The sequence below is a fragment of the Monodon monoceros genome, unplaced genomic scaffold (genome assembly GCF_005190385.1).
Source record: "Monodon monoceros isolate NGI ecotype Baffin Bay Population unplaced genomic scaffold, NGI_Narwhal_1 Super_Scaffold_21, whole genome shotgun sequence".
Classification (NCBI taxonomy): Eukaryota; Metazoa; Chordata; class Mammalia; order Artiodactyla; family Monodontidae; genus Monodon; species Monodon monoceros.
The window spans coordinates 3,578,206-3,600,411 of NW_021703778.1; the positions used below are offsets into that span (position 1 = coordinate 3,578,206).

Here is a 22,206-nt window from a genome sequence, read left to right on the forward strand (position 1 = left end):
TCTTAAAAACCTTATTCCTGCATCAATGCCTAGCAATTAAAGCATGAAATACCGTGCAGGACATTTTCTTGCAAGTCTCTTCTTGCTTTCATAACATCGCTCTACACAGCTGCTCCTACACCTGACCAGTCTTGCTTGTCTAGTTCTGATTTATCTCCTTGTCCTGTTAATTAAGGTGGCTATTCCTCAATGCTCTGCATTCCCAACAATGCCACTCTGGTAAATTAGAAAATACAGACAAAAACCACCGTGACATCACATAACAAATCAATCAGATTACGTTCTCAAGTAAATAAAAACATTCAAACCAAAGCAAGGTTTAAAGGTTTTTTGGTTTTTTTTTTTTTTTTTTTGGTTTAAAGGTTTTATTGTGTCCTACTAACCAATTTGTGCAGAATGCCCTCTTCTGGCCATATTCTTTGACCTGACTGCTTCCTTTATACGATCTACTTCCTGCTGATAGCGTTTGCGATCGCGAGATGCATTTTCTTTGGCCTCTTTCAGTGCCGACTCCAAAGCTTTCACTCTCTCAGCTGTAGCTCTGAGTCGCTTTTCCAGCTTAGGAAGCTCACAGCGAAGATCTGCGTTATCACGTACCAGCTAAAGGTATATAGGAAAAATAAGGATTCTGACTTTAACGATGATTTGAAAAAACAGAAACATTTCATAATTTCTCTTGAAAGAAAAACTACATTTTATACTAAGATTTTTCTCACTTAGCTAATTTAAATAATTTAGACAGCAACAAAGAATACATATACCCATAAATATCATCCTCACATATGTTTCTCCCCAAAATATAACTTCATTCAATACTGGGGGATTGGAGAGACTGTTCTTTTTCCCTATGACAATATGCTACAACACTGTGTTAGGTCTCTTCATTAAGATACTAATCTGGTGGAAACAAATATCTTTTTAGATACAGCAAGATCCACAATTACACATAAACTTGGCAAGTCTCTTAATAGGCACTGAAAGCAAGGAAGGCTAAAATTCCCTTAACCTCACTCTACTGCAAACATCAGGTTTCTAGTAACAAAGACATACAACAATAAAGTATGCCAAGAAACTTAAAAAGTAAGTAACTGAATCACATATCAAGCCTTAATAAAAAATAAGCAAAAAACCCCACAGTAAGCATTACTTTAAAAAAAATACGAACTCCCTCATTATTGTAGTATTTCAGACTCTGGGGCATTAAATGTATAAAGATCAAAAAAAAAGGGGGGGGTATTTTAACTCAAAGACTTGTCTTCCAGAGATTTAAAAATGACCATGAATAAATTAAGAAAACTAACAGACCTGAAACCCTACAAAGAAAACAACACGTTTTCATTGACCTCTTGCTAAAGGCTGTTAGGAATATTAACTCCCATAAAAACTGCTAGTTGTTTGTTCCTACAATTGCGTGATAAAATAATGGAATGGCTCAGGGTATGAAAATCCTTAGGACTCTGAAGACTCAGATACATGCCACTCCTCAGATTTTATTGCAGCGAACACAAAACATTCTCCTTGTTACCTGTTTGTGGACTTTGGTGAGTTGTTCAAGATTATTCTCGAGAAAGGAGATTTTTTGCTTCTGAGCAGCACTGCCTCCGGTGTCGTCCGAATCAACCTCGGCGCTCTAGAGAAGACGGGCAAGTGCTATGAGACCAAGTAAGGGCAACGCTTACCTCCCCACTCTTATGACAGTGTGAGGCTACTCCACTCACAATGCAATTAGACACAGTAAACACAGTAACACCGACCCAGTATTATTTTATTACCTTTTTAACCCTGGTGGCCAGGTCCTGAACAAAGAGCTTCCGCAGGTTGTGTAAAGTCTGAAGTTCCTTCGCCTTGAATTAAGAAAGCAGTATTTTTAGAAGTAGGTCTTCAAACTGAGTAACTAGGGGAAGAACCCATTAAATATTCCCCAATCCTATTTATATCCAAGTTTTTCTTACCACCGTCTCTTCCAAACCCTTCAGGTCTTGTCTCGCTTGTTCTCGTCTATCTTGCATAACCCTAAACAGTGGAAGAATATACAAATACATTTTCAACTTTGAGTCCGTAAATTCTATATTTAGCAGAAATATTGAATCAAATATTTTTATCTGACAGGATCAATGCTTACAAATAAGTAAAGGATTATCATAGAAAAAAAAAGATCATCATAGTTTTAAAAAACAGCTTACCAATGTTGTGTCTTTCAAAGAAATTTCTATATGCCTTGTAATTTTCTAAATCTATGGTTTATTAGAAAAAAACTGTCCTAATACAGCAATGGAAGTGATGAAAGAAAACGTGGCAGAATTCAAGGAATAAGGAGCGGTTCTTTTTATATTTTAAGAATATGCATTATCATATAGCATACTGATCTTTATCCAAAATAATTCTGATTAACTGAAAATTACAGAGATTATAAATTATTGCAGACTAAAACATTTTATGCATTTTAAGTTACCGTTACTCTAAACAAAATTATGGCTGAGATTCAGCAGAATTGTTAAAAAATCAACTCTGAGCTGGTCCTGTGGGTGTGCCCATCCTAACCAACTGTTCCTTTATAAATTGTCTCTGATAAATTCAAGGTATGTGAAAGTTATAATCGTGAGTTTTCTACCTGCTCAGATTATAGAAAACTGTGTGTTGACTATACTTTTAGTCAGTAAATAAAAAAAATAATAAATGGCAAAAACCTCTGTTCAAAAGGCAAGGCTAAAACAATAATGGTCTTTTATTTATACAAGATCAAATCTGACAAAAATTCCGTTTTTGTGGCAGATCCTGAAATCTTCTAAATTACCAAATGTCATGTTTTAGGTGATTACCAGTGAAATATTAAGACCTGGCTTTCACTTAAGTACAAGAAAGTATTGCAAGTTTTTAGGTATAAATCAAACCAACTCAGAGGGTTTAAGAAAAACACCCTTTAGCCTACACGAAGTGAAAACTTTATCCACTGGATATTTCTGAGAGTAATGCCAGTAACTCTCTCATTTAGCTTTTACTTTTATACTTGAACTAAGGGTCTACTCACGTAAGTTCACGTAGCTTTCTGCTTTTGTCCTGCTCTGTAGCTTTCAGCTTCTCGTGCTCCGCTCTCAGGCGCCCTTGCTCTAATGCCATCTTCTGGTTCTGGCTGACAAAGTAAAAACCTCGCAGCATCAACATCCCCATCTTCTAGATGTTGCCATTAAAGCTTTCCAACTCTCCAATTCCACAGTCTCACCATTCAAACACGGCAGGCCTCCTCTGTTAGGATGTGACCCCCAGCAGCAAAGAGGACTGGGCTACGTTCAGCCCACAGTACTTTTTATACTTTGGTTTGAAACCATAACTTGATTTTGTATCTTTCATCTCCCTGAATTCTTATCCCTAAATCCGTTAACAATAAGCCCCATGTCCCAAACTTTGCCATTGTTTTTTGTTACTCTCCTCTGGTTCCTACTCAAATCATGATTTGGTCACAGATCTCAAATTTCTATAAATTCTGTGCTATACGCATATGGTTCTGGAAGTAGCAAAATGTGTCCCAGAAAAATGGAGATGATAACTCCTATTAAAAGACACACTTCTAAAATCCACAATTTCCAATAAAGTTTTTCTCAGTTAAGAATATTTTTTAAAAGTTAAGGAAATGATTCGGAGGAGACAGTAGTATCTATTTGTAATAATGGCTGAAGTTGGGAATTCTTTACTTTTTACTGAATATTTACATCAAAAGACCTAAGACATTTTTCCAAAATTTCCTATGGAACTTAGAAGTTCCACTCATAAATGAAAAGATTCTTCATTTTCAAGTCAAAAATTGTTTCAAAGAAAAATGCAGGTTTCTAATAAGGATATACTGTCCACCAGTAGTTTCTGCTATCTCAGAGGAAAGCATACTTACTCTTGAAGATCAGTGATAAGTTTTTCTTTTGCCTCGACTTCATCTCTCAAACTACTGATCTGTTTTTGATGTGTTTCTCTGTGGCTTTGGATCTGCTGTTCAACGGCTTGCTAAAATCATTGGGGGAAAGATATTACGTCAGATTACTCAAGATTAACAAGGATGAATGAAAACTGTGAGGATCCAATGCTACGTCGAACTTGCCTTGACTTCATTTGCAGTCTGAACTTTATTCAAATGCTCCTTTTCCATTTCATGCACCTTCTCTGTTTGGGTGGGGAGAGAAAACAGAAGAGAGGAAATGGGCCTTAGAGTTCTTGATATAAACCAAGGCGCAAATGGGTTTTATGAGGCTATGTTCCTTAACAGTACTTGACTTTAAATTATCCAAATGCCAAACGGTAAATCTTGCTCTCTATGCTCAAGACATACTGACTTGTAACTTTATATTCTTTGTGTTTCCTTTTACTTTCTTTGGTTTCCTTTACTTTCTTTGCCAAGTCCTGGAACAGATGGGTTAGCACATGGTAGGGAAATGAAACAGCTTTCCCCTATGTCAGGACACACACACACACACACACACACACACACACACACACACACACCACTTTATAACTTTGTGGGAAATTCCTAGACTGGCCACTTGAATATTCAAACACGATTTCAAAAATATGTTTCAAAGCCACATTAAAATGTGTTATTTGTTTACTATTCCAAGTTACCTGTATTCCTACTAATCTCTATCAGTGTGAATGTTGACTACAATTATACTAAAGTAGGTAATAACTTACAATAGAGATATAACTCATAAATAACCAGAAGTGAGTACCTTGTGCTCGAAGCTGGACTAGTTCTTCACTGAGGGAATCCACAGACTCCTCCAGCTGCCTTTTCTTTTGCTCCACATTTTGAAGGTATTCAGTCAATGACCTGATTTTGGCTTCATGCTTTTGGGAAAAATATACTGCTATGAGGTGGAATAAAATCTCTGACACATACTTTGTTGTCCAGAATATTTGAAAGTAAGCAAGTTTTATCGACATTATCTAAACATATAATACATTTACAGAATAAGATATTTAAACCTAAAATGTTCAGGGGCAAGATTTACAATGATAAAGAATTTAATCAATGAAATGGTCATGTGTACAAGTTTTTAACACTTATAAAATAAGGCACTAAAGGCTGACATATGAGATAATATTCTTACTGTTATCTCCAACTAACATTATTACCCTCATCCCTCCTGCTACAATTCCTATCTTGGTGAATGGTCTCACCCATTTAGTTGCCAAAGCCACAAAATCAGCCCCACATTTTTATTCACCCTAGAATCCTTCCAGATTCTTCAACAGTCACATCAGTCACAGCTCTCTAGTAAATTCCTATACGTAACATACACGTTACCAAATATAACCCACTTAAATCATGCATGTTATTTTACTGCAGCTAGAGTAAGAAAAACTAATTGAATTAACCTCTTAATGTTGTTACTCAAAATAACCTACGGACAGTCATTTTTAGTAACACGTTTACAATAGATAAACTTTACACACGGCTGTTCAGGAATGAGGACCCTGCTCTGCGGCACATACCTGGGAGATGCGAAGCTGGCACGCCGCCAACTCCTTCTCATTTTCTTCCACTTTTCTGCTGCTCTCAGTCTGTGTGCTTTCTAGCTGTCTGCAGCGCTTCACCATGGTTTTCACTTCTGACTTCATTTTGCTAATGTAGAGCCTTGCGACAGTGAACTCTTCATCTATCATGCCAGTTCCCTCAGGCTGCTGTGAGAAAAAGGGAAACAGAAATGAAAGACAAAAATGTCTAGTTAGTGTTTACCCAATTAGACTCTAAAATCTTAAAACAAAATTAAATATTTTAATACTACTCAACATTTGTAGGAAGTCTGGAATTTTTTCTTCTATTAAATATTGTTTTTAATAAAGGGTGAGTAAAGCAGAGCTTGATTTTTGCCTTCCTTACTTTCTAAAACTTAAAGTTAATACATGCCTACAAGGAAGATGGATGTAAGCGTAAAAACAAACAACACTAATGAACGCTGCCTCTTTCAATTTTTGGATTTCCTCCTCAAAGGCCCTCTACAGTAAATTCACTGTTAATCATGTATATGTCCAGTTCAAAACTTAACAAATAATGATGTTTAGGTGGCAGGGAAATGATGACTTTTAAGTTCTCCAAGGAGGAACTGTGGTCAGTGTACATTCCTTAGTAACTTTCATTACAAAATTCCAGTACAATACTCAGTGTCAAAAATAAGGAGCTCAGGGGAATTCCCTGGTGGTCCAGTGGTTAAGACTCAGCACTTTCACTGCTGGGGCATGGGTTCAAGCCCTGTTCAGTGAACTAAGATCCTGCAAGCTGCACAGCACGGCAAAAAAATAAGAGCTTGACCTTCCTACTAAAATCTGGAACAAGACAAGACACTCTCACCAATTCTATTCAACACAGTATTGGAAGTTCTAGCCAGAGCAATCAGACAAGAAAAAGAAGTAAAAGGTATCCAGACTGGAAGGGAAGAGGTAAAACTGTCATTATATGTAGATGACATGATATACACTATATACAGAAAACCCTAAAGACTCCACACAAAAACTACTAGAATTGATAAATGGAATTCAGCAAGGTAGTTGGATACAAGATAAACATATAGAAATTGGTTGCATTTCTTTACACTAACAATAAAACATCAGAAAGGGAATGTAAAAAAACCAGTATCTTTTAAAATTGCACCAAAAAAATAAAATTCTTAGGAATAAACCTGACCAAGCAGGTAAAAGACATAACCGCCAAAGCAATCCTGAGGAAAAAGAAAAAGGCAGGAGGCATAACCTTCCCAGACTTCAGACAATACAAAGTACAGTAATCAAAACAGCACGATACTGGCACAGAAACAGACATATGGAGCAATGGAAAAGAACAGAGAGCCCAGAAATAAACCCACACAACTATGGTCAATCACACAGCTTTTACACATGAGGCAAGAATGTACAATGGGAAAAAGACAGTCTCTTCAGCAAGTGGTGCTGGGAAAGTTAGACAGCCACATGTAAATCAGTGAAGTTAGAATACTCCCTCACATCATACACAAAAATAAACTCAAAATGGCTTAAAGACTTAAACGTAAGACATGACACTATAAAACTCCTAGAAGAGAACATAGGCAAAACATTCTCTGACATAAATCGTACCAATGTTTTCTTAGGTCAACCTCCCAAGGCAATAGAAATAAAAGCAAAAATAAACAAATGAGACCTAATCAAACTTAAAAGCTTTTGCACAGCAAAGGAAGCCATAAACAAAATGAAAAGACAACCTACGGACTGGGAGAAAATATTTCCAAGTGATGTGACTGACAAGGGCTTAATTTCCCAGATATACAAAACAGCTCACACAACTCAATATCAAAAAAACAAACAACCCAATCAAAAAATGGGCAGAAGACCTAAACAGACATTTCTCCAAAGAAGACATACAGATGGCCAAAAGACACATGAAAAGATGCTCAACATCATGAATTATCAGAGAAATGCAAATCCAAACTACAATGAGGTACCACCTCACACCGGTCAGAATGGCCATCATTAAAGTCTACAAATAACAGATGCTGGAGAGGGTGTGGAGCAAAGGAACCCTCCTACACTGCTGGTGGGAATGTAAGCGGCTGCAGCCACTATGGAAAACACTACGGCAGTTTCTCAAAAAATTAAAAACAGAGTTGCCATATGATCCAGCAATCCCACTCTTAGGCATCCCCTTGTGGTTGCCAAGGCGCAGGAGGGGAGAGGAGTGGGAGTTTGGGATTAGCAGATGCAAACTATTATACGTAGAATGGAAAAACAAGATCCTACTGTAGCACAGGGATGTATATTCAATATCCTGTCATAAACCATAATGGAAAAGAATATGAAAAAGAATGTATGTGTGTGTGTGTGTGTGTGTGTGTATAAGTGAATCACTTTGGTGTGAAATTAACACAACATTGTAAATCAACTATACTTCAATTAAAAAAAAAGAGAGGAAAAAAATAAGGAGCTTGAGAAGGAAGAAATAAACCTGTCTTTGTCTGCAGATGACACGGTTGTTTAAATGTAACATAGTATGTGTAAGATCCAGATGACAAAAGAAATCAAAGAAGGACTACATAAATGGGAGACGGTCCATATTCATGGACAGAAGACTCAATATTGAGATGTCAGTCTTTCCCAACTTGACCTATAGATATAATATAATCTTAATCGAAGCCCCTCCAAGTTATTTTGTAGATATTGACAAAGTGATTCTAAAGTTTAAATAATAAGACCTTGAATAGCCAACATAATATTAAAGAACAAGAGAGCTGGAGGACTGATGCCACCCAACTTCAAGACTTACTATAAAGCTAGTAATCAAGATGATGTGGTATTGAAAAAAGAACAGAAAAATAGGTCATTAGAAATGAATGGAAAGCCTAGGAATAGACATACACAAATACAGTCAATTAATCTCTGACAAAGGGAATTCAATTCAATAAACTGTGCTGGAAAAACTAGTCATCCACATGTAAATACAGAAGAATTTAATTTCAGAAAAATTAACTCCAAATGGATCATAAACCTAAATGTAAATACAAAACTAAAAAACTTCTGGAAGATAACACAGGAGAAAATCTAGGTGACCATGGGCTTGGAGATGAGTTTTTAGATATAACACCAAAACCACAATCCATGAAAGAAAAAAATTGGTAAGTTGGACTTTGTTAAAATTAAAAACTTCTGCTCTACAAAACACACTTAAAAAAATGAAAAGATAAGCCAGACTGGAAGAAATATTTGCAAAACACATACCTGATGAAGGACTATTATCCAAAACATACAAGGAGAACTCTTAAAACTGAAGGTAAGAAAACCAACAACCAAATGCAAATTAAAACAACAATGAGGACTTCCCTGGTGGTGCAGTGGTTAAGAATCCGCCTGCCAGTGCAGGGGACACGGGTTCGAGCCCTGGTCGGGGAAGATCCCACATGCCACGGAGGAACTAAGCCCATGCACCACAACTACTGAGCCTACACTCTAGAGCCTGCGAGCCACAACTACTGAGCCTGAGTGCCACAACTACTGAAGCCCACGTGCCTAGAGCCTGTGCTCTGCAGCAAGAGAAGCCACCCAATGAGAAGCCCGGGAACCGCAACCAAGAGTAGCCCCCGCTCGCCGCAACTAGCAAAAAGCCCGCGTGCAGCAACAAAGACACAAGGCAGCCAAAAATAAAATATAAATTAAAACAAAAAACCCGCACAACGAGATAATATCACACATCTGTTCGAATGGCTCAAACTAAAAAAACTGATGACCTCAAATACTGGTAAGGATGTGAATTAACAGAACTTTTATTCACTGCTGGATGGACCAAAAAATGCTATATAAGCCAGTTTGGAAGAGAGTTTGGGAGTTTCTTACAAAGCTAACATAGTCTTAACATATGATCTAGTGAACCATAATGTAAAAAACACAAAACAAGTAGAGCTCAAGCAGCACTTACTGATGTTTATTAACAGGAAAAGAACTACATGCAAAACACAAAAATATCGAGGATCCTGGTTTTTTTTTTAAAGAACCTATTTGCAAGGCTGACTTATTTTCAAAATACTGTAATGGTTTAGTGAAAAAAGCAGTTTAGGTGTCAGGGTATCTGTACTATTATCACTCTGCCACTAGACATAAGCCAGTCTTACTCTTTATTTTCTCTATCTTTACGACTTTTTCACTTAAATTAAGATTATTTGAACATGAAATGGAAGGATTTTTCTAAAAACAAGTCACAAATCTACAAAGCAAATTTTGAACAACACCTTTCTAGTGTTCAGTAATATGAAGGAAATCTACTTTTTCATCCCAGAAGATTCCCACAGAGCTCGATCAATCTCACATTGCTTCACCATAAACAGGACAGGACAGGATGTTCAGACTGATGGGGAAGAAAGAGCAAGCCATGTCATCCAGCATTTAATAACAACACTTTGCTCTGTTTCGATGAGGTGAGCCAGCATTAAAAAATGACATGATTACGAGAACGAAGGCCTGCCTCCATCAACAAACAGTAGCTCTGAATAACATCTAACAGAAGGAATGTGTGCTCCACAGTGAAAACTTTTATTTCATTTCCAACTCTTGTTAAACAGCTGCTTAGTTGGTTCTCACTATAAACCCAAGTTTAAGTTTGTTCTCTTTGTTACTATAACTAGACTTTAATCAAAAAAGGAAGTCTAAACAAATACCTACTACAACATACAAATCTTTCACGTTATGTGTATGTTTTTGCAGTTAAGAGTCTTTGGTTTTTTGGTCTAAGTTTTAAAATCTACCAGGTCACAAATTTTTTTTTTACCACAAGCTAGTGCTAATATAACCAATATTAGCATCCTGAAAAAGCTTATTAGAAAAGAAAAAATAAGTGTGGCAAAATTTTGATTACTAACTCTAAGGTTCATATTATTCTCTTTACTGTTATATGTTTGAAATTTTTCAAAATAAAGAGAGAGAGCGCATTAATTAGCAGTGCTCACCTTTCATCTTTTTAAACATTTAAAGCAATCAAATTCATTCACAGTTTACTCCTTGAGCTAATTTTCACTGTTGTTTCAATTACATACTTCCTGTGTGGTAATTTATTAACATAACTTCTAAGCACAAAATCTTTACAAAGAAGAAAAAAACAAACATGGGGTCCAAATAAATGCTACTTACTGAGCATGTCTCCCCAAGCACCCCTTATTCTCCCCCTTGTTCCTCGGCTATTTAAAATTAAGTTAATACCATCTACTACAAATGGCTGTTGTGAGGAGGAGGTAATGGGTATGAAAAGAACTCTGAAAAATGAAAGTATGAATTGTGTAAAGATTATCATGCTTAATATTTGGTAATTACAGTTACCTTTACGTCGTTGTTTCCTACAGCAATCCCTATTTCTGCCAGGTCTTTCAGTAAAGATGCCATCATCTCCGCTGCTCGCTTTTTCTGGTGGTTGGTCATTTCCTTAAGTTTCTGAAGCTCAGCATCTATACTTGCTAAACTTGCCTAACAGAACCAAAACAAAAGGTACTGTTAAATCTATTAAATGAAAGATCAATTCAAATATTGACAGGTATTTCAAGTTTTCACCTAGTACTCACAAAACCATTATTTTCTGCTTTCATTTTCTTGAATTCTCTACTGAGTTCTGCGAAAGCTCCCAGCTCAAACTTAAAAAATATTTTAGGCCTAAGAGACCATGTAAAGTAGCTATATTGTAATTTCATTAAGGGCAAACAGTTTGTATTATTTCACTCATTTTTGAGATTGGGTAATGTTTTCTACTTAGAAATGGAAAACTTCCAAATTAACTATATTTGCTTTTCATTTATGACCATAGTATGGTATGCTTGTGGAAACTGAATCTGAGAAAATAAGTGTTAGAATGCAACTCACAGTCTTCTAGATGGCTGGTATGTTTTCTTCATCTGCTTTTTATATACTACTTAGTTTCTGAAAAGAATCCACCTGATAATTACTACTACTTTTGTACTATGATACAAGCAATTATCCAGGAGAGAGTGATAAAGTAGCATTACTATCTGAGTTAAATTACTATAATTATAAATTTAAAACACTAGCTGGCTTACCAGCAACAAAGTCACCACAATTTTGAAAACCCAACCGAATCTGGTTGCTGTAAAACTATTCATTATATCACAGATCAGATACTGCATTTTAAATGTAGGTTATTGACTTTTAGTCAATATCTTTTAGTATCATTTCAGCTGCTCATTTCCTTAAGTATCTGAATAGCGGTATACTGTGTGTTCACTCAGTTTGACCTACAGTGTAATACCAGGTCTAAATTACCAGACATTTTCTCTAGCAGCTGAACAGCAATATTGTAAGCATATAAAAAGAAGCAGAACACTCTAGGGGTTTCTAACTCCTTACCAATACAGTGCTGATATATAAGCTGGGACACAAACAGAACTGTCTTAAAGACTGAAATCGGTGACCAAGGACCCACTTACAGTTTACAGAGTTGTAAGAGACTCCTACTGTTCTTCCAAACAGAAATTAGGTTTGCTAATAATGCAACTCAGTTAAGAGTTATAAAGGTGTCTTGATCTCCATGGTATTAAACTGTAACTACAAGCTAACTGTAAGCTGGGAGGTTAAAAAGGGAAAAGGAACTTCTCCAGGGGCAGGAAGCCTTTTAAAAATGCCATTTCGTAGTGTTGACTGCTTTCCTTTAGACACTTGACACGGATAGGGAGATAACTAGTGAGCAGTGATCCTGGGTCCAACTCTAAATGTGATTCCTAAACAAGAAGTTAGCATTAACAACAAGAAAACTTTTAAGAAAAAGAGCTCATCCATGGTGATACTCAAAATACTGCAGCAGCAATCACAGCTGTATACTATTTCTGGCATCACTGTTGGGGGGCAGCAATTCCTGCCTTACAGCTATGAAAACAAAACCCTCATCCCCTGGGGAATCACAAGGAAGATCCAACTACACTGTCCTAGGAAGGCACTGGTCCGAGTGCTGGAAACGTAACAGTGAACAAAACATAAGTTACATGAAGTTACATATCCTGCTATTTTATTTTTACGTGCACATTTTCAATTCTAGTTTGAACAATTAGCTAATAACTTTACTGAGCAACTAGAAGCCAACTTTTACTTTTTTAACAGTAGAATAATATTTGGAATAGTCAATATGTTTTAAAATAGCATTTAATTACATATTAATAGATGTTTAGAAACTAAAAAGATAACCCTCCTCCCTCCACCTTTAAGGCTTCATATATGGGAGGAAATAAAATTGACACTTCAGTTCCTTAAGAACTGACGTTATCAATCTTGAGCTTATATAGAAATGTTACTTAGGTAATTTTTCAATTAAGAATACTTGTTGTATAGTATTAGGAAAAGAAAACTATATCCTACCGATTTCTGATTCAGCTCATCACTAAGTAATTCATATTCCTTAGTTTTGTCTTCAACTTCTTGAGACTTCTGATCATAGTTGACAGCAAGTTCCTCTAAGGCTTGTAAAACTTCCTTTACTTCTTCTTTAGAGGCATCATTTTCTGCCTGAAGACGATTCAGCTCAGCCTGCATATTATCTTGATCCCTTCTGGTAGATGCCAGAAGCTATACAAAGGAATAAAAATATCTTTTATCCAGGTTTTTAAATGTACACAGGTTTTTAAAATGTACACAAACCAAAAATAATCTATTTCCACTATCATTTGCAAATCACAAAGGGAATGAAATGTGGATGTTATTATGCATGGTAACATTTATTCATTCAACCGATTTCCTGAATGCCTACTATGTGCAGGCTCTGTGCTAGACACTGTGGGAGGTGGAAAGGAAATCAAAGATTCCTTTGAGGAATCTAGTAGAAGAAAGACAGGTACACAAATAAATGCAATACAAAATGAAATGTAAGAGCCATAAAGGAGATAGGACATGACAAAGTGCTTGGTAGTATAGGAAAAGGGGGGGATATTTCTGGACAGGTATTCATGGAGAAGGTGGCTATGACAGGAAGATTTCTGTCATGTACAAACTAACATAACAGAAAGAAAAAGGCATACAAGGCTCACAATAGTGGGCACAGAAAAAGAAAGAAATCAGTAATGTTTTAAAAGTTTAGATTTTCTTTGGGCAACAGAGGGTGGCACCTGAGCCATGCCTCAGGAAAACCTGTTATCAGTAAATAAAATTTGAACTGGAAGAAGCCAAGAGACTAGTTAGGAGAATACTGTAATCACCCAGGGTCTGTGGCTTTTAAGTAGGGGCATCTGGAAATGTATAGGAGTATTTCTAATGGGGCAGAATGCCAATGGCACTTCGAAGTGGGAGCCAGGGATGCCCACTGTCCTACTATAATGTGCAGGACAGAACCATATAAATGGAGAATTATGCAATGTTACTAGTGCTCCTTTGAGAAACAATACGAGAGGTCAAACAAGAATAAAGATGATCTGACCAGGATTAATTTCACTGATGCTGGGTATCTCTCACTGAAGCTGTATAGTCTTTGCTCCCATCCCCAGAACAAACCTTAAACAAAGGACCATTTTTCAATTATCCCCCCATTCTGCCAAGTGAGATGAAATGAGGGTCCAAAGTGAAAAACTAGAGAGAAGGAACTTGAAAGAAATAAGATGAAAGTGAAGATGACAGAAATGAACAACAGGTTAGATGAGGGTAGAAATGGTGAAGGGGTAAAAAAAGATCTTATTCACTGACATTCTCATTTCCTCAATAAAAGTCATACCCTAAACTACAAATTACTAAAAACAAAGCCAATACAATTCAGAAATATTTTCTTTAATAATCCCTTTAGACATATATCTGTGTTTAACTGTTTTTTATACTCCTTCCCTCATCATTTCCATGACGAAATATGCTTCATAAAGGGAGGGGGAATCTAAGGTTACTCCAGCTCAGTGTAGTCTTTCCCAAGGATCAGTAAGAAATGATTTGGGGGGCTTCTCTGGTGGCGCAGTGGTTTAGAATCCGCCTGCCAGTGCAGGGGACACGGGTTCGAGCCCTGGTCCAGGAAGATCCCACATGGTGCGGAGCAAATAAGCCCGTGTGCCACAACTACTGAGCCTGCGCTCTAGAGCCTGCGAGCCACAACTACTGAGCCTGTGTGCCGCAACTACTGAAGCCTGTGTGCCTAGAGCCCATGCTCCGCAACAAGAAGCCCAAGCACCACAACGAAGACCCAACGCAGCCAAAAATAAATAAATTAAATAATTTTTTTTAAAAAAGAAAGAAATGTTTTGGGGAAAATAAGACAAAACAGCACTGTACAAGGAAATAAGACAGAGTTAAAAAGAAAAAAGTCATTCTCCCCCCTCTAGTCAGAACTCAAACTGAAAAAAAAACAAAAAACCCAAACCCCAAAAACCTTAAGAGGAGGTCAATCTTTGCTTCAGTCTGTATGATGTACTGGTCTCATAGGATACCCACAGTGAAGCACGAACATATTCAAAAATTTTTTTAAATGTACTCGAGTATATTCCGAGCTCCGTAGGTGCCTCCATCTTTTATATTTAAGTGACAATGACAGACTATAAAGCTTTCCTGGAAGCAATATGACAGGTTTCAGTTTACCTCTTCCTGATCCAACATTTGGGTCTTCAGTTTCTCTACCAATTGGCTCTGTTGATTAATTTCTTCATCCTAGAATTTTTAGTAACAGGTTAACAAAGTAGCTCACAACCTGGTTCTAACTGATTCCTAACACAAATTGTGATTACTTCCCACCCCCCAATATTTCAAAGTCATTTTCTCCAAATTCAACATAGCTTATTCCAATATCTTAGGACGGCGTTGAAACAGATGGAATTTCAATGATCAATCATAGTAACATACTTATCACACAATAAGAAAAAAAGGCTTATGTTTATGAAAGCTATTCATTAAATACTTTAAATGCTAAAAAGTAATAAACATGTTGAAAGCTTTGTATTGAAAATAAAGCCATGTAGCCACTTCAAACCTACCTACCATCTCTGTTTAAAATACAATAAAAACATCACCTAACAACAAAAACCAAAAACAAAGCCAGAACAATTTTCTTCTGGTCTCTTTACTGTTTTTCTTCCCACCCTCTCTACTTGGTTCAAAATTGTGCTATTTTTCACACTACTGATATAATCAAAGCAAAAGATATCATTTCCACTCAATTCTGTTCCCTCTGTCTAATCTCTTGCATCACTTTTATTATTAGAGCCCTCAGATCCCTGATTCTAAGAACATTTCATTAAGGCTCTCCAAGGACCCATGCCAAATTTCCTTTTGAAAGTTCTTTTAGCTTAAAGAAAAGGGAAAAAAAGATATGCCTCATATACAGTTTCTACATACAAACAGAGATTGTGATTTTATATTTTTTGTTAATACAATGATCTTGAAAAAGTTAACAGAAATCTAGGAAGATGTATATAGGTCACAAGGACCCATAATATTGAAATTAGAACATAAAAATACCTATGTCAAAAATGTTCCAAAACAGAATTGAACATGAACAATACCTACCTTGTCATCAAGTTGTTTGTACAACTTAGCAATTTCTTCTTCACACTTCCTTCTTTCAGAATCAGTAAAGTTCCCAGTAACTCCAATTGTGGCTGCTGGTTTATCATTGGTAATAGTAATATCCTTATCCACTGCAAAAGCTTCCAAGTTGGTTTTCTCTTTGTCAAACTGTTCATCAATAGGCACTGTCTCTCCTAAAATAAGACAACAGAATGGTTAATAAAACCCACCTGTCTAAAACTAATTTCAATTTTACTCAATTTCAGCAGCTCTTACCAACTTTATCTGCTCAGTCCCTGAGATATGAAAAGCTGGAATTACCTTTTTTTTTTTTTTTGCAGTATGCGGGCCTCTCACTGTTGTGGCCTCTCCCGCTGCGGAGCACAGGCTCCGGATGCACAGGCTCAGTGGCCATGGCTCACGCGCCCAGCCACTCCGCGGCATGTGGGATCTTCCCGGACCGGGGCACGTTCACCCGTGTCCCCTGCATCGGCAGGTGGACCCTCAACCACTGTGCCACCAGGGAAGCCCTGGAATTACCTTTGACTCTCCCCCATCTTCTAAAGCCAGTCACCAAATCTTATCATTTTAATTGATTTCACCCTAAGCTAAGCATCTTGCCATCTTGACACTTCTATAGCTAGCTAGTTGGCCTTTATGCCTCTATTTATTATTTCAGGTAAAATCAGAATTTAATGTAAAAGATTTTATTCATTTTTATCTGATGATCCCTAATGCCTTTTAAATTTATAAAACAGGTCTAAATCTGGATTCAGCAACTCAAAACAACAAATTCATAAGTTATTACCATTACGCCATCGGTTGAGTTCATTTTCAAGCCACTGAATGGTGTTCCGCAGGGTCTTATTTTTTTCTTTTTCTCTTTCATACTTCTTTTTCCACTGTTCTGCAGTTAACTCTACATTGACACAAACTGTGTTCTTAATTGTTTTGGCCCTAAGAGAAGTAGTTGGGGAAAGGGGAGGGGGGAAGAATGTGACAATTACTTTCAACTGGTATCTATATTTCTGTAATATATGCATGTGTGGCTGGTAATTTAACTTAACTATTCTTGTCCAGTTATCTTTGACTAAATCCTAAGAGCTATAATTAGTACGGTGCTTATTTACAATCCATTAAATTTGGGTCAGTCCCAACATCTGTAAATAGATTAAAAAACAACAACAAAACCTGAGGAGTATAAAAAAACACGAGCCCATCATTTCTCCAATTCATTTATAAGGCTGAATTAAGAAAAGCAATTATCAATGATGTTCAGAGACAGAGTCATCATTATTGACTTTCCCAGGCTAGCCATCTCATATATGGTTATCTCACTATGTGAACAGGTCACATATGTCAACAGGCTTAACATAGGAGATTATGTGTCAGGTTTTGCTTTATTATCTGATTCAAATGTTTGTTTTTTTTTAATGCTGAATTGAAGCTTCTCACATAAATTTGACTCAAGTTAACATTTGACTGTAATGCACTAAAACTTAAGTAGTAAAATTAGTACTTAATAGTACTAACTTTAGTACTAAAAGTTAAGTACTAAAACTTAACTCAAACCCAAGCAGCCTACAAGATGGGCCTTGGTTACACTATCTGCCTCTCAATTAGAAAGCTGCCCAGCACACTAACAGTACACACTGATTTGAATATCTACCTGAAACTTTCCTGGATTTAATAAACAAAAGGCCTATCTACATTTAGACTGCATTTTCTTTTCTTTTTTTGATATCCCATTCAATTTTATTTAATTCAACAAGCATTTTCTACAGAGGGTATGTAAATGTAATACTTGGTTTTCAGGTGATTCTAGTCCAGAAGAGGAGACAAAAATATAAACCAGGAAGTTAAAATATGGGTGATAATATCAATCACATAAAGACTTCTGTTGCACTTATAACACGATAAGAAGCAATTGGGATTAACATATAGACACTATACATAAAATAAAAAACCAACAAGGACCTACTTTACAGCACAGGGAACTATACTCAATATTATGTAATAACCTATAAGGGAAAAGAATCTGAAAAAGAATATATATATAAAACTGAATCACTATGCTGTATACCTTACATGATATTATAAATCAACTATACTTCAATAAAAACATTTTTAAAAAGATAAACAGCAGAGAAGCAGGCGGTATAGACTGCATTTTCGTAACAACAAACCTCTGACCAAACAGGAGCGTAGATTTTGTTTCAGATTCATTGTATGAGGATGGAGAGCAGCAAATTACAATAGTGGTTCTACAGTTCCCACCTAATGAATCTTGAAGGATTCTTGTCATTTTACTATCTCGATATGGAACATATGTCTATGTACAAAAACAAACAAACAAACAAGAAAAAAAAACAAAGAGGACCAATGGATTTCTACGTAATAAAATTTGTTGTAGAAATATGTTACTTCACAATAAACTACAAAGTGATTTCAGTTGTTTTAAATGCTAGTTATTAAGATGGAAACAAGGATATACATACTAATACTATAAAATAAATCCCTAAAAGACAACTTATTCATACATACTGATTCAGTGAATCCCTCTCTCACTCACACATCCATGCACATGCAGGTATCTACCTGTAACTCTCCACTAACGAACGACAGGGAAATAGAAGACAAGTATACTCACACTACCCTCAGCCAAGGCAGAAATGACATTTCCAAGAGCAGAAAGGGACTTGTTGATGTTCTTAGCTTCATCCAGCACAGCACCTTCAGCTCCAGTTTTACTAACCTATACATAAGATTTTAAAAAGACGAAACAAAATTACGAGTTTAGGTGATTTTCTTTGATTTTATAAAAAGCTCAGAGGTCATCAGTAACTAGTAAAAAAGAAAAGGGAAAGTTTCATGATTTTATTTGCCAAGCGTTTACTGTAAGTTATCATTATTTATTGAGTATGACTCTTCTGAGACCTTGGTCAAGTAACTAGCTGCATGACAAAAATGGGATTAAGAAGATACCAAATTTTATTTTTAGGTGTGCTCCTGAAATTAACCAATTTACACGTACATTTGTAGTTTACTAATTTGTTACCCCCCCCTTTTCTTGGCTGCATTGGATGCTCGCTGCTGCGCGTGGGCTTTCTCTAGTTGCGGCGAGCGGGGGCTACTCTTGGTTGCGGTGCGCGGGCTTCTCATTGCGGTGGCTTCTCTTGTCGTGGAGCACGGGCTCTAGGCGCGCAGGCTTCAGTAGTTGTGGCTCACAGGCTCAGCAGTTGTGGCTCACGGGCTCTAGAGCGCAGGCTCAGTAGTTGTACCTCACAGGCTCTAGAGAGCAGGCTCAGTAGTTGTGGCGCACGGGCTTAGCTGCTCCACAGCCTGTGGGATCTTCCCAGACCAGGGCTCGAACCTGTGTTCCCTGCATTGGCAGGCGGATTCTTAACCACTGTGCCACCAGGGAGGCCTGTTAACCCCCTTTAAAGAGAAACTTTAAAAAATTTACTGAAGCATAATATTGATGTTGTAACTGTTAAAGAGAGAGACCAAATTTATATTATATAAGCAAACCTGCTTATATCAGAAAAATATAAAATATATATTAAAGATAATAGAATAATATGTTAGCAATGATGGCTGAAAAAACAGCCTCTCAGTATTCACAAAATTAGAGACAGGCTTTGAAGTATGTGTATAAGACTTTGCGTAGAAGGGAACAGGTATGTCATTCTAATCAGAAGAAACAACAGATTAGCAGAACAGCAAAAAAGTTTCACATATAGGTCAATATTAAAACATTTGAACTTATTTTGGTTTTGACATAAACTAGAGTCAGATTGTATAGTCAGACTGAATAGTTAAATAATCGTCAGAAAGAAAGAAGCACAACAAAATCCGAAAGGACTAATGGATAGTTACCAGTTTTCAGAGAGAGCTCACTGCCAATATGAATAAAATAGATACTAAAAATTAGGAAAAGGATACCTAGTAAAATTCTTAATGACATACACTCAACACATTCTCAATAAAAGTACACACCTTAAGTCAAGGATCCTTAACACTTACTGGTTGAACTGGACTGTGGCCCAAATGACAGTAAATTTGTAATGACAAAGCATTGGCATAAATGCTTGTAACTCTCAAAAATGCTACCAAATTCAATTTGATATACATTTTCAATATATAACAATAAATAATACAAAAGCCCAAATCTGAGTTAAAGTTCGTAAAAATGCTTAGATATCTATCAGAATATAAAGATTTTACCTTTTCACTACCAGCTAAATCAACCAGATAAAGTTTTCCACTCAGCTTTTGTTCCGTTTGCGTGTTCTCTTGTTTTACATTAATAAGAAATATACTGTGACTCCTAGAGCTATGTTCATTCATATCTGCAAAGAAACCACACAAACAACTATCAACAAACATGGCTCTCCCTTACTAATAGCTTCTACAGCATTATTTCACCTGAGAAAAATCTTAGTTAATCAACTTGATAGATACTTTAAGGCAGTTTGTACGTTAACTAGTGTTAATACATAGGCTACTTACTTGTAACCGCTACGTGTCTGTTGGATTTTCCTTCATCTATGGTGTCCATAACTTCATCTGGACTACATACGAAACGCTCTGTACACCCCTGTAAAACAAATTTTTAAAGTATGTCACTATCCTAAAAAAATGTTATTGTAGGGCTTTTCTAAATATTCTGTATTATACATACCTTTACATAGGGAACTCGGTTTTTATCCTCATGAACTGAAAGATTGGTCTTTGAAACTGAAAAAGAAAAATAAATAACATTAACAACGTTTACCTAAACTCTAACACTGGCTGTGAAATAGTCAATCAACTGTTTCTCTCCCCAAGCAGCCTAATAATAATACATAAACTTCAAAAATATGTAGATATCACTATAAAAGCAAAAGCCTATAGAAACAGTAGGAGACTTATATAGAAACCAATGCAGCAATACAGAATTTTAAGTCCAGGCCAACGTCTGCCACCCACATTTTGGAGCGGTTCAATGGTTTGCCAAGGACAGCGTCTCTGACCGACAGCCGAAAGATGATGAGCGCTCAAGACTCAGGCTCCCGGACTCTAGTCCAATGTGCTAATTACTACTTACAAAGCGCCCACAATATATGCTTTCAGTAAGTCCAAAGGCATTCAATTAAAACTTTTTCCTATAATTTACGTCAATTGCATATAGGTTACTCAGAAATGGTCTCACATTTACTACTAAAAAAAAGCAGTATGTGGTATATTGAAAAACGATTGAAGAGCAAGAATTTAACTTACCATCTAACAGGTCCCTTATCTTATCCAAATAAATTTCAAAATATGAAACCTAAAGGGCAGAGGGAATAAAGGAAAAGAAAAATCAACCATTTAAAATTACAAAGTAATTTATTCACCTATTCATTAAATATTTACTGGGGTCTGACTTCCAGGTACCATCTAGACTACAGGGACAACTCAGCCACAGCTCTTATTCTAATGAGAAGCCCTAAATCCACCAAACCCCTTATGTAACTAAAGTACATTTTCCACTCTGTATCGTCTCCTAAAATTAGACAATTAGGTGTAATTAGTCAGAACTTTTGAGCTTTGTAGCCAAACTCCCTTATCTTACAGAGAAGGCAGCTAAGGCAAGAGAGGCTCAGCTTACTTGTTTACCATGGCAGATGAGGGATCTGAGTTTACTAATTCTAATAATCTTTCAGTTACACCTGCCTGTAAGATAATTTTTAAAATATTTAAGAATACTTTTTTAAAAGAAAAAGTACTGAACAGAATTATTCTAGGAATAAAATAAAATACAACCTTTCCCCAATGATTTTACCTTAATATGAAATTCCAAATTTTCATCCATGGAGTAAATATAATTAAAAATATCTTGCACTATTCTTGGAATAATTCCCATGCCTTCTGGATCATGAAGTTTACCCTAAACAGAAAACAAAACCAGTTCTTAAACAAATTGTAATATACAAATTAAAAATCAAAACTTTTAATCTATAATTTACAGTCAACAGAGGATAGGAATTCTAATTGTTGCAATTTTTTGTGAAACAAAATGTGGCTGTACAAAATACCTAAAAAAACCTAATTCAACCGTTACATATTTTTGTAAGTTACACATAAATAATATATGCCAACCATATGGGTTACCAACTGATCTTAGCCTTTTATTTAATTGTTAGATCAGATTATGCAAATTTGTAAATGAACACATTCTAGGAAAATGTTTGTTAGTTGCTCGGCATATAAATCTGCATTGTT

At 36.2% G+C, this 22,206-nt stretch overlaps 1 protein-coding gene across 2 annotated transcripts in view; it reads right to left on the bottom strand.

The window, feature by feature from the left end:
* KIF5B (kinesin family member 5B) overlaps positions 1–22,206 on the bottom strand; it is a 44,118-nt gene that overhangs the window by 6,177 nt on the left and 15,735 nt on the right. For both annotated transcript variants that reach the window (XM_029237553.1, XM_029237552.1), the window contains exons 4-24: positions 21,767–21,871; positions 21,223–21,271; positions 20,645–20,700; positions 20,473–20,560; positions 20,188–20,312; positions 18,611–18,715; positions 18,147–18,292; positions 16,769–16,917; positions 15,961–16,154; positions 15,037–15,105; positions 12,850–13,056; positions 10,813–10,956; positions 5,479–5,667; positions 4,713–4,830; positions 4,088–4,149; positions 3,884–3,993; positions 3,029–3,130; positions 1,953–2,013; positions 1,773–1,844; positions 1,526–1,630; positions 384–600 (exon numbers count right to left, since the gene is read on the bottom strand). In XM_029237553.1, the coding sequence (XP_029093386.1) occupies positions 384–600; positions 1,526–1,630; positions 1,773–1,844; positions 1,953–2,013; positions 3,029–3,130; positions 3,884–3,993; positions 4,088–4,149; positions 4,713–4,830; positions 5,479–5,667; positions 10,813–10,956; positions 12,850–13,056; positions 15,037–15,105; positions 15,961–16,154; positions 16,769–16,917; positions 18,147–18,292; positions 18,611–18,715; positions 20,188–20,312; positions 20,473–20,560; positions 20,645–20,700; positions 21,223–21,271; positions 21,767–21,871 (2,473 nt within the window). The remainder of the gene's footprint in view (positions 1–383; positions 601–1,525; positions 1,631–1,772; positions 1,845–1,952; positions 2,014–3,028; positions 3,131–3,883; positions 3,994–4,087; positions 4,150–4,712; positions 4,831–5,478; positions 5,668–10,812; positions 10,957–12,849; positions 13,057–15,036; positions 15,106–15,960; positions 16,155–16,768; positions 16,918–18,146; positions 18,293–18,610; positions 18,716–20,187; positions 20,313–20,472; positions 20,561–20,644; positions 20,701–21,222; positions 21,272–21,766; positions 21,872–22,206) is intronic.